Genomic DNA, 12,816 nt, shown 5'->3' with positions numbered 1-12,816 from the left:
GACCCGGCCCTTTGTCCCCTGTGATGTCTCTTCACCCCTCGGGGGCCCACGCGAAGCCCTCCTCCTGGTGTGGTATGTCTCCAGTCGGCCTGCCGCAGGGGGTGGGGATTTACCGCTTCTCCGCAAGGGCAGGTCTAAAATACACATTTGATCAAAGGCTGTGATGCTTCAGCATCTGGGCAGCTGAAATGTTACTACTGTAGGCACGTTTTAACCTCCATACACCGTTGGAGAGAAGAGGAATCTCATGTAGTTATGGGTTCTGGTTAGCTGAGTTTAATTAACATTTTATTGTCTTGACATATTTTTCTTCCATTCCTTCAAGGGGGATGCAGTTAAAGACCTGATGCTTCGCTTCCTGGGTGAGAGAGCCGCGGCGAAGAGGCGGGTCTTAAATGCTGAGTCCGTGGAGCAGACTTTTGTCGGGTTGAAGCAGCTAATCGTAAGTTACGACATGTTTGGTTTCGAAATTGTTTTTTATAAGTCCTGCCTTCCTTCCTTCCTTCGTCATATTTTCCTTCCTTCGTCATATTTTCCTTAGAGTCACTTACTCCGGATGTATTACCTAGAGCCCTTGCATGGAAATAAAATTTTGTTGAATTAGATACCAGTTCTGTGCAGCCAAAAGCGTCCCACAAACATACTTTTAATTAGTTAAAAAGCTATTATTTTAGACGATCAAATTACTCGAAGCAACATATACTTTTATTAAATATGCTTCATCAAATATAGTAACTAGAGAGAAATAATTTTATGCTGCTTTTTTAAAACACTCCGTCGTCTCCACTTGGCTTAAAAGGTTTATTGTTGAATGGGTGGGTTCACCACAAATGCACACAGAAGTCCTTGTTCCTTAACAGGAGTGAACTCATGCAACTATCCAGGTAGAGACGTAGTCCCAGGTATTAACAGGAAAATAGTAATAGGAAACTCTCTGAGCTGCAGGCGTTTTAACATGGATGGGTAGATGCTTCTGGCGGTCTTTGAACCCCTGGGAATCGTATGCCCCCACAATTGCCTCTTTGTTGCACATCTTCTATCACGTGTACAGAAGTATGTGTCCTCCGAAAGGCAAGTAAGAAGCACTTGTTTGGGTGGTCAGCAGATATTTTACATATAAATCAATTAGAATCTAATTTCTTAGTAAGTGTAAATCAAATGCCTTATTGGGTTTCTTTTACTGAAGTGATTCTGGAATTATTCCTATGCTAAGAAGCTTTGGGAAGGAAAGACGTGGAGCCACTCTGTTTTTGAAAGGGAGGGGAAACGACTTTTTAAATATCTGCACACTTTATCGTTTGTTAATGAAGTCACAGGTCTTGACAGGCGAGCATTTCCGGGGCTGAATGAAGAGGTTCTTGCATTGTTGGGTTCTTGTCTTGGCCTTGACCGGCCTGGAAGCAGCCGCTGTAAGACATCGTCATGAGTGACAGGCCGCACTAGGAGTGTCACCTGGTGGTGACCAGTTTGTGTTTTAAGTAAACGCTACTCCACATACGGGGCTTGAACTCATGACTCTGAGATCAAGAGTCGCATGCTCTCCCAACAGAGCCAGCCGGGCGCCCCTGTAATGACCAGTTAGAAAAGTATACCTGGAACCGGGCACAGTCATCGTGACCAGTTTGTTCCACGGGCAATCTTGTTACCTGCTGTGATTGTTTCCGCTGTTAATAAATATGTACAGTGGGGGGGCGCCTGGGTGGCCCAGTCGGTTGAGTCTCTGACTTCCGCTCAGGTCATGATCTCGCGGTCTGTGAGTTCAAGCCCCGCGTCGGGCTCTGTGCTGACAGCTCGGAGCCTGGAGCCCGCTTCGGATTCTGTGTCTCCCCCTCTCTCTGCCCCTAACCCACTCGCATTCTGTCTCTGTTTGTCTCAAAAGTAAACATTAAAAAATTTTTTTCTTAAGAAATAAATAAGTAGGTACAGTGGTTTGGGGTCTTTTCGTACATTGAAAATACTTAAAGCCAGGAGAGATTTTATTATAGTCCTAACAAGGAGACCTATTTAAGGTGGAAAATGTATTTATAAAAACTTATTACCAAAAAATATGTATGTATTTTTTAAAAAGGGTGGGGGGTTGCTGGGGTGGCTCAGTTGGTTGAGTGTCCGACTCTTGACTTCAGCTCAGGTCATGATCCCAGAGTTGTGGGATCGAGCCCTACATCAGACTCCATGCTGAGTGTGGAGCCTGCTTGGGATTCTTTCTCTCCCTCTCTCTCTAAAAAAAAATTTTTTTTAATACTTAAAAACAGTCATTACCTTGCCCTGGTATGTTAATTATGTCCTAAAGTAATTCCTCACATCATCAAGACTAGGAAAGAGTTTCAAAATGTATTTTCCTAAGTAACGTCCGTGCATTTTAAGACTGTAATTTACAGGGAAATGAATGTCATAGCCTGTGGAGGACATTTTAATCCCTGTAATAGTATCATATACAGAGTTAATGATTCCTTTTGAGTCATAGATGGGAAAGTTATGTACATACTGTTAGTTACTTGAGTGACTTTTATTGGACTATTTTTCTCATCTTTTAGAAGTCATCGAATTCCTGTGTTCATTTTTTCAAAAAGAGTATGTCTTATTTCCTAGCGTAAAAAAAAAAAAGGAACATTTATTTAAATTTAGATCTCTTTCTCATATCAAACTGACCTTATTGTCAGAGTTCTACACGTCATTTACAGTAATGATGAGATTTTTGTAAGAACTTAAAGTTTTACAGGGTATGTTTTAAATTGTAGTTATAAAAACCATTTCTTCACCAAACGCTTTTGACATCTCATAATGAGAATGGAGGAGGATCTCCAGGAAGGGGACTAGAAGGAGGAAAAGAATGAGATCAAAATAGCCAGAAGCACGGTGAGAAAATACAAAATTGTAATTTCAAATCGCAGGCCACGTGTAATCCCCAGTCGTGGCTCACAGGTTGCTGAGGGGAGGTCCCAGCGTTTTGAAGGAAGGGGGTACCTGCCATTAGAACTCAGCACTGCGCTGGGTTGTCCTGGCCCGTCCTTCCAACAATCCTCTTCTCCCCTTCCTCCAGCCTCCCCCCCGCCCCCAGCTCAGTGGTCAGGCTGCCCAGAGCTACGCAGGACACTGGAAGGAGGGCAGTACGGGCCAGCCCTGCTAGGTCCCCATCACCTGTAAGGCCAGTCCAGCTGAAGGCCATGCTCTCTCGAGGCTGGAAGAAATAAACTGTCCACGCGCGTGTGCACACACCTGGTGTGCATGAACAGGGATATGTCCCCCAGGCCTTGTACTTGGAACGTGTGCAGGGACAGACACTGGAGGAGAGTGATCCTGGAAAGGGAACACCGACCTGCCTCGGCACGGGGCGGGGCCCGGACATACACTTGTGTGGAAGGAGCCGTGTTACAGGTTGTTAGGGAAAGGAGGAGTGAGTCAGTGTTGGCACGCAATTAGTGAGGTATTCAAAAGGGAAGAATTACAAAGATCTTTATTTCTTAGCACACTCAAAAATTAATTCCAAATAAGTTAAAACAAAATTTGTTAAATTCCAGAAAATTGAGGAGACTCTTAATGATGCAGGATAGAAAAGCATTTCTTAAAACTTTTAGGGGGAAATGGATAAATTTGACTACTTTATTTTATTTTTTTTTAATTTGACTACTTTAAAACCTGTGTACAACAAAAACACTATAAAGAGTATTAAAAAGTGAGCCACAGAATGAGAGAAGATGTTTGAAATAGATATTAAGACCTTCCTCCAATGACTAAGAAATGAAAACAGCCCAGTAGAAAAACGGGCACATGACAGGAGGAGGCAGTTCGCAGAAACCAGACAGCCCATAAACTTGGAAAAGGTGCTCATCTTCATTGGGAGTCACAAATGTGAGTCCAACAGGAGGGTCGTACATTTCAGCCGCATCAACACGGCAGCACCGGGCGTCCGCCAGGGTGCAGGAGGCGGCCGGTGTCCTTGCGGGCGCGAGCTGGAAGACCCGCTTTGCAGAGCAACGTAACGGGAGCTGATCAGATCAACGCTGTGCGGCACCTCGGACCCAACATTCCTCCCTCTGATTCTGCACTTCAGAGAAACTCTTGCACCTGTGCTTAACAGGACATATTCGAGAATGTTTGTTGCTGTATTGTTTGAATTGGCCAAAACTGCTGTTGGAAACCTTACTATTGAATAAGACACAGAAAGTTATGTTACGTAGTTAAGTCCCTTGGAACAGCTGAAGTACACGCAGGAGAGCCACGTTCATCAGCGTGAGAAAACCCCCAGAGCGGTGTGGAGCGCTGAACACAGAGTGCGAAGGCTGCCGTAACGTGCCAGCTTGGAAGAGCAGCCGGCAGTCCCCGAGCCACGACATCCCTGATCCCACAGTCTGGGAGAGCCCTCCCTGAAAACCTAGTTACGTTTGGTGGCAGAATCCGAGCTGACCAGGCTCATTTGGTGCCACCCCCGGGACGCTCCTCCTCGCCTGCCGCCTCCCTGCCCTGCTCCCCTGCTCTCCCGCTTGCCCTTTGCGGGGGAGGCAGCGGGAGCCGGCCAGGCGGAGGGACGGAAGGGGTCCAGGCTGGGCGGCCTCCTGTGGGCTCAGCGGTCCTGTGGGCCTGGCCCCTCCCACCTGGGTGCGTCTCTGTCCCTTCGTGGCTGTCCTGGCCTCGCCCACACCTGTGCAGATGGCCCCTCGTCCAGCTCTCCGGGAGCCCCTGGGAACCTCAGCAGCCTCCCGTTGCCACCAGGCTCCCAGCGGATAGGATAGTTATGGTCTTTGTTGATCCCACTTGCTGTGAACAAAAGTATTCCTGTCTGGAAATCTTCTTGAAATATCAAATTAAATTGAAGTGTAGACAAAGAAATACTTTATATTCTCTTATCATGAAAAAGAAGTATTTGGGGAAATACAGATTGTAAACGGTAAACTTGTCTCACAACTTCTCTGTGTTCTCTCCTCGTTTGTTTCCTTTTAAGTTGTAATATGAGGAAGATCATCCTCACTGTTCTGCTTTCCCTGCTAGCATGTGTGACTCTCAAACCGGAAGATAATGCACATCTTAGTCTTGAAAGGAGCCACGCCGCGTCACCTCTGGTCCCGACTCACGGTGACCCCAGGCAGCTGGCAAGTTCTGGGTCCAGACTGGCCCCTGCCTTTCTCCCAGGCTCCTTGTACTCAGATAGGCCGCCAAGAAGGTGGTGGGGAGGCACCCCAACCCCCCACCCAAGCTGTTTTGTTTTTCATTGTCTTGAGGAACTATGTCATTCTGACCCCTGGAAAATTTGCCATCAGGTTAGTGTAAGTTCGTTTAGATGTTAGCGCACGTCATCTATAGACCATCAGTATTCGTCAGAAAATGGCCTCGCCTGGTAATGACCCACTTAGGAGCTACGAGTGTCCTCCTACAGCTTCTGTATTCAGTCACCTGCGGGACAGTTACATTGGGAGAAACTGTAATGGGGGCATTTGTGCTTGCTATTTGCAGTTAGGAAAGGAGCCACTTTTTAAAAGATCCCCACTTAGGGGGCGCTGGGTACCTCCGTCGGTAAAGCATCCGACCCTGTATTTCGGCTCAGGTCATGACTTCCGAGCCCCATGTCGGGCTCCGTGCTGTCCATGTGGAGGCTGCTTGGGATTCTGTCTCTCTCCTTCTGCCATGCGCTCGCTCGCTCTCAAAATAAATAAATAAGCTTTAATAGACTTCCATTTACTAAAAAATGAATCATCAAGTGAGAGGTTTTGGCTTCATTTTTAATAAATGTCATCCAGTTTGGGGTATAGAAACCACATCTTAGTATGAAAAACCAGAGTAAGAGCTGAAGGCTTTTTATACGGTACATTTTATTAGTTTTAATCATTTATGGAGAGTCTGTATTCACAGAGTGCTTGCCAGTGATTTTATTACACGTTTAAATGTTTCACTGGTGGTGGGTATCTGTGCATGGTGGACGTCAAATAAGGTAGGCGTCTTTACTGGGCAACGAATCTTTGTTTCACAAATATGTAAATATCCAGGATCAGATCTTCTCGTTTATGTAGCTTTGCACCCACACGGACTCTGTGTGTCTCTGAGGTCCGTCAGTAGATCACATGGGAGCTCATGGGGGTGGTTCAGTGTCAGGCAGCTCCTTATCTACTGTAATGAAATCCCTTTTTTCCCCTAGGAAAATACCTCTTTCCTCATGTGTTAACTGCCATACTTCGTGACTTATACCTCCATACTTGATTTTTTTTTTTTTTAGTATGATTTCAACACGCATTGATTTTGTTCCTGCGTAAAGCACGGTTCTAGGTAATGGATGGGGTGAGCATGTCCCCGGTGTGTGGGACACAGGGAGAGGTGTGCCATTTCTAGATGGCCACAACATAACGGCCTCATCCACGAGTGCGATGGCCCACTGTGTGTGCGGCCTGTCCTTTTCTTCATTCACAAGCCTCTGTTCCCTCTTTTTACAAACAGCATGTCCTTTTTTTTTTTTTTTTAATACTTATTTTTGAGAGAGAGAGAGCACAAGGGGGGAGGGGCAGAGAGAGAGGGAGACAAAGAATCCTGGGCAGGCTCCAGGCTCCGAGCTGTCAGCACAGAGCCCGACGCGAAGCTCGAACCCACAAACTGTACCTGAGCCGAGGTCGGCCGCTTCACCGACTGAGCCCCCCAGGGGCCCCCAAACAGCGTGTTCTTAATTCTGAAAAAGTGAGGACAAGTAAAACCGTGGTCAGTTAACATTTTCGTATCTGACTGTGTGTATGTCTACAGTAAGTCTGTGTGGGGAATGTGAATACATATGTAGGTATATATATATGCTACACAAAACTTCATGTTCTACTTTTTTATACTTTAGTATCTTTTTATTAATATTTCTTAAACATTGTCCAATATTGAAGGGTCTTTACAAATATTTTCTAACTGCATCATCTGACGCTATTATAAATAATCCTGGGATGGACCATCTTGTACAGAAATCTTCTCTACATATATGATTATTTCCTTAAGATAAATGCTGGGAGGAGAATGAGGTCAGAGTATGGGCAGTTTGTTTTTTTAATGTTCATTTTGAGAGAAAGAGAGTGTGAGCAGGGGAGGGGCAGAGCAAGAGCGAGAGAGAGAGAGAATCCCAAGCAGGCTCCATGCTGTCAGCACAGAGCCTAGTATAGGGCTGAAACTCACGAACCGTGAGATCGTGACCAGGGCCGAAATTATGAGTCAGACGCTCAACTGACTGAGCCCCCCAGGCGTCCCAGAGAATGGGCAGTTTGGGGGCTCTTGATACATTCTTTTTCAGGAAGATGATACCGTGTGTACATTTGCCAGCAATATGCACACGCCTCTGCCATAGTGTCTCCTTGTCTGTCCTGACTTGTATCTTCTTCAGAAATCATTTTTTCTCATTTCTTAGGCTAACAATGGCATTTGCTGCTTCTTTGTTTTTTGGCTAATGAAAATCAATCACTAATAAGTTATAATTTATGTGTCTTTAATTATTAGTGTAGCTTTTTTTACTGCCTTTTTGTAGTTGCGTGAATTTACTATTTCATAATTTCTTGTAACAAACGCACATGATAGGTACGATACCGTAGGAATACTTTTAAAAGTTAAAAAGCGCCCTCTAGACAAGGCCATTGTCCCAAGAGCTTACCTAGAGGGAAGTGGGACAGTCACTGTTAAAGTGACCTTGGACACTGGGCTGTGTTGAATGTGCACACAGAGTGGATGAGACAGACTGTATCCCACAGCAGGCGTTTCTTAGCCCTCTTTTCATTGTTGGCCCCTGAGGAGCATTTTGCAACATATTCTCCTAATTGCTCACCTCCACCCTCAACCCCACATGAAATAAAATACTGAGGAGGAAGATTCTGTCGGTGGGGTTAATGTTTGGAGGTCCATTAATCGCCGTCACCCAAGAACGGGATTCCGTCCCCCTGGGGGGGCCGTCTCCCCCCAGGCACGTGCATGCCAGCGAATCAGGAATGGGCAGGAGGGGCGTCGCGAAGCTGGAGTCTGAGTCGGGGGTGGGGTGGTGGTCTCGGCAGCCCCTCCTCGCTAGAAGCCGGGGTGACAGCTGTGACGCATGAGAGCACGGACAGCTGACCGGCAGGGACGCCAGTCCCAGCCGCATCACAGACTGTGCCCTCGTTTCCGCCTGCAGGGTGGCCGGCTGCGGTGACAAGCGGGTGACGGGGCGCGCGTCCCCCGCCGGCCGGAGGTCGCACAGTGGCAGTGGGAGCTAACGGGTGTCTGCCTGCTTCTCCTCCCTGCCACCCTTCCCCCACCTGGTGACGTTGGGCCGCCAGGTCTCCGTGGGGCCATGGCGCCCGGGGAGAAGTGCCACACCCCAGCCGGGTGCGAGTACTGGCGGGAAGGTGATGGCCCGCCTCCCGGGACCTTCAGCGCCGCAGTCCATCCAGCCTGCTCGGCTTCTGTGGTGGCTCCCCGGGCCTTTCTGAACGGGCCCTGCCTCTTGCAAACCTCCAGCCCTCCCTGGCTCCTGGCTGGAGCAGACAAGTGACCCCCCGCCCCAGCTCAGAGCAGAATGGGAGGCCGTGGGACAGAAGCCGCGCTCCCGGGGCAGACCTGCACCTTGTGTGCCTGCTGAGACGTGCGTCCAGAGTCCTTCCCTCTCGACTCGCGGGACCTCGCACTGTGGATCGTCCTTCCCAGTATGCGGCCAGCCTCCCTGCAGCCAGACCCTTCTCGTCGCCACTCGGTTGCAAACAGGCACAGATCAGGCAGCACCGCCTCGCCGCCTCCCTCGTCTTCATGGGGTCCCCCGGCTCCCCGCTCCCCTGCCCGCAGTCCACCCGTGTCTCTCGGTCCGACTTCCCGCCCCATCTGCCCGTCGCACCAGCGCTCGGCGAGGCCACCGGTGATTCTGCTGCCGCCGTGCCCGCCACCTCCGGAGCCCTGAGGACTGTCCCCTCCCTGCACCCCAGACCCACATCATTCCCCACCCCCACCCCCGGCCACCCCCTGCACGTGCAGACCCCGCACTGCCCCGGGGCAGTGCCCTCCTCTCTTCCTAACCTCAGACCCGCACGGAAGCGGCTGGTTTTCCTCTTCCTCGTGAATGTCTCAAAGGCCCTCAGATTCATCGTTGTCGGAACCGAATTCCGGATTCTGAGCTCTGACCTTTGCCAGCCTTCCCCGTCTCCATAACCGCTTCACCGCCCTCGGGCGGCACGTCAGCTCTCAGACCCATCCTACAGCCCAGCTCCCCGAGTCAGGTCGCCACTTGGCCGTGTCCCTTGGCCTTGTCCACACGCCCACGCCAGTACAAGCCACCTGCAACCGTGCTTTTCAGGCTTGGAAGGACGGGCGTTTTCTCGTGACTTTTCAATCTTCAGCAGACTGAAACTTACCCTTTTTTTTCTTTAATTGTAGAGAGGGTGTGAGCAGGGGAGAGGAGGAGAGGGGCCATGGGAGGGAGGGAGAATCCCAAGCAGACTCCATGCACAGCACAGAGCCCCACGCCGGGCTGCATCCCGTGACCCCGAGATCATGACCTGAGCCAAAATCAGGAGTCAGATGCTGAACCCACTAAACCACCTAGGCACCCCCCAGACCGAAGCTTCTGTAAAATTCCATCTACATTAACAATATGAAAAACACGTACCGGGTACAAGCCCCCTTTTGTTATCGTGCGTGACAATAAGTACTCTGTCGAGTGGCTCTAGAAGTTTCTGTTCCTCCGCCTTTCTCACTCGGGACCAGTCATAAGGGGGACGTGGTCCACGGTCTCCCTGGAAGTGGCAGTGGCCAGGCCTGGGTGGCACCTGGGAGTATCTTAGGCTCGGGGGGCCCCTCAGTCTCTGGGGCAGCCACTCAGTTCTGCTGTGACCGCACCTCCTTCGTGGGAGCCCAGAACCAGCCTTAGACAACATGGACCACGTGCAGGAGGCTGGGTCCCGGAACTGCGTGCAGACCATGCACCGCGTGGATAGAGCCTGTGGACCATACACAGGTCGCCAGCATCAGGCCTGGACACCAGCTTCACCGACACCTGCTTCGCCCCTCAGGTTCTTGCGTCATCCTCACAGGGGCTGATGTTTCTGGAATGTGAGCCTGACGTGTTGCCGGTGCCCTTGGAAGCCTCCGGAGGCTGGCCTGGCCTTACCTGCCCCTTGACCACACCTGCACTGCCCGCCCCTACCTGCCCCTCATCCTCCCCTGCCAGGCCCCCTCTTACCACCGCACCTCTCTCAGACTGCACCGGCCTCCTCCCTGCCGTCGCTCGTATCCCCACAGCCCCCACTCACACCAGGCCTTTGCCCACTGGAGCTCCCCTCCTGCCCTCCTCACTGGGGTCATTTCCTGGGAGGCCAGCTGAAGTCATTTCCCGGGAGGACTGCCCTGAGCACTCAGTTTAGATCTGACGCCACCAGCAGGAGAGGTCAGCATGTGTGACAGAGGCAGTTGGGAAGAGAGCAATAATTAATTGCCCCTGCATACAGATCTCCTTAGAATGAACATAGAACTGATTTGGACTTGGCCAAATAGCTTTCCTATTTGCAAGTCTAGAATATACAGCCACACTTGTGATTCTCCCCCAGCAGTCGGAGCACCCCCGTCGGCCCAGACTTCCACCTGAGGGGCCCTCAGGGCTGCTGTCAGGAGAGTCCGGAATCAGCAGCCGGGCCCGTGCTCTCTGGGTCCTCACCCCCACTTGGGGTTCCGCCTGGGAGGGGTGGGGTGCCCACAGGGGCAGTGCGTGCCTCAGTACCTGGAGAGGTGGGGGACTGCTCCGGTATCTGTGCGTTAAACAGCATCGTGCCATTCCCTTGCTCGGAGCCCTTCCGAGGCTCCCCAGCCCCTCAGGATGCATCTGGATCTCTCGTGGCCTGAGGCCTTCCTTGCTGACATCCCATTCTTGCCCACACCTGCACTCTCACTGCCTGTGTGCCTGCCGTTGGGATCCCAGGATCGACCGGGGTCCCTCACGCACACTGTCTCCCCCTCGCCTGGAGGGTCCTACCCCTGCCGGACCCCGCTGTTCCTCCTTCACATCTGGCTCCAGCAGCTTTCCGTTCGCTGACATTAAGTCCGGCCACCTGGTGACGTGCACCGTGGCACCTGCTTCAGAAAGCACTTGGGGTACGTGCAGAATCACTTGAGTGATCATCGGAAAAACACTTTGTTTCGTGTCCGCCTTCCTCGCTGGATCCTGAGGTGAACGCACAGAAGGCTGTGCACTCAGCCAGCTCTTTGCCCACAGGGCCTGACCTGGTCTGTACGTCTGTCGGCCACACACGTGACCGGGTGCGTCTGCTGTGTCCGAAGCTGGTTGGCGCCTGTTGCGCTGAGGAGATACGTAGATAGGAGTGAGCGTCCGCTTTTTGCTTCTTAAAACGCCGGAACGTTCTCTCTGATAACGTGTTCCCCTGCATTTGCCTGCTGGCCCTCCTGTCTTCATTGCCTCGGGGTCAAAAGACAAACACAGTAAGTCCAGGTTGATCGGCTGGCACGTCCCTATCAGCCATCTTTTTTCGTCTTGGTAAAATAGAATTAAACATTTAGCATATGAAGCCACTCGTTTTGTAGACACACGCAGATCTTCCCGATACAGATAAATGTATCCGGCACATAGCATAAAATTAAGTTATTAACTTTAAATTTGTGGAAGTTACAAAATGAAGTTATCTGGATGAAAACGGAAAGCAGTGTTCTAGATCTGGGGGGGGAGGGGGGCTTTCCAACAAGAGTTCTCCTCCCCGTGTTCTGCCGGTTGTTCAGTGTTAACATTTGTAGGGTTTGCTCATCTCTTGCTTGGTGTCCTTCTTGCCTAATTACACACGCAGCGGTGACAAGTGGCGTTGCGCTCAGTCCCTGCCGCCGTCCGGCCTCACTGTCCTCGCCCGCGGTGGCGGGAGCCGCCCCGAGCCCAGCAGGTGCCATGTGTCCGAGTGGCTGCGATTTGGTCACGTATCCCCTGTGTCTTCCAGAGCTGCAGGAACTGGAGGGCGGCGGTCGACCTGTGCGGGCGCCTTCTCACCGCCCACGGCCAAGGCTACGGCAAGAGCGGGCTGCCCACCAGCCACACAGCAGACTCGCTGCAGGTACGGCCCCTTTGGGTGGTCGAAATGTGGGGACACAGAAGGCGCCCGACCTTTCGTGCCACTGAGAAAAACCCAAGACGAAGATGGGCTTTCGTACCCAGATTGCACGTCAGTACGGCCGACTCTGGCCTTCCTGGCCCGACGGCGCGGACGCGAGCTGATTTCCCACCGTGCCTCTGCGCCCAGGGCCTCCGGCCCCTCGGAGCTGACCGCTCACCCTCGTCACACGGCCCTCTCTGACACGCGCCCCTCCTGACTCCGTGCCCTTCAGTGCCCTCCCCAGACAGGGTTCTGTCCACAGCTGCCCTCCCTTCACGCCCGCGCCCACTGGACTCCTTCTCCTGCCCGACAGGATTGTCCGACTGAGACGATTAGACGAAATCAGTCATGTCGTTCTTACCAAGCTCAGGAGTCTTCTCAGAAATGCGCGGTTAGGCAAATGTGCAAAAAAACCAAGTTTGGCCTTTGTTCGGATGCACTGGAAATCAAGCTCTGCTACCAAATTCGTAGTAAACAGGGATTTCTGAACTTGACCCACGTAGGCAACCTGTCGTTTCCCTTATGTTTTGTGTTTCAGCTTTGGTTTGTGAGGCTGGCACTACTGGTGAAGCTGGGCCTCTTCCAGAACGCCGAAATGGAGTTCGAGCCCTTTGGAAACCTGGATCAGCCAGATCTCTATTATGAGTACTACCCTCAAGTGTACCCGGGCCGGAGGGGTAAGGACTGGTGCTCCCCGTCCGTGCCTTTGCGTGCGTTTGCTTTGCTTTGCTTTGCTTTGCTTTGCTTTGCTTTGCTTTGCTTT

General features: G+C 51.2%; 1 protein-coding gene across 2 annotated transcripts in view; it reads left to right on the top strand.

The window, feature by feature from the left end:
* TRAPPC12 (trafficking protein particle complex subunit 12) overlaps positions 1-12,816 on the top strand; it is an 82,666-nt gene that overhangs the window by 19,305 nt on the left and 50,545 nt on the right. For both annotated transcript variants that reach the window (XM_003984542.5, XM_045055023.1), the window contains exons 3-5: positions 326-442; positions 11,901-12,014; positions 12,592-12,730. In XM_003984542.5, coding sequence (XP_003984591.3) covers positions 326-442; positions 11,901-12,014; positions 12,592-12,730 — 370 coding nt within the window. The remainder of the gene's footprint in view (positions 1-325; positions 443-11,900; positions 12,015-12,591; positions 12,731-12,816) is intronic.

This window comes from Felis catus, chromosome A3 (assembly GCF_018350175.1).
Source record: "Felis catus isolate Fca126 chromosome A3, F.catus_Fca126_mat1.0, whole genome shotgun sequence".
Lineage (NCBI taxonomy): Eukaryota > Metazoa > Chordata > Mammalia > Carnivora > Felidae > Felis > Felis catus.
The sequence above is the reverse complement of the archived record's forward strand: the minus strand, read 5'-3'. Positions and strand labels throughout refer to the sequence as shown.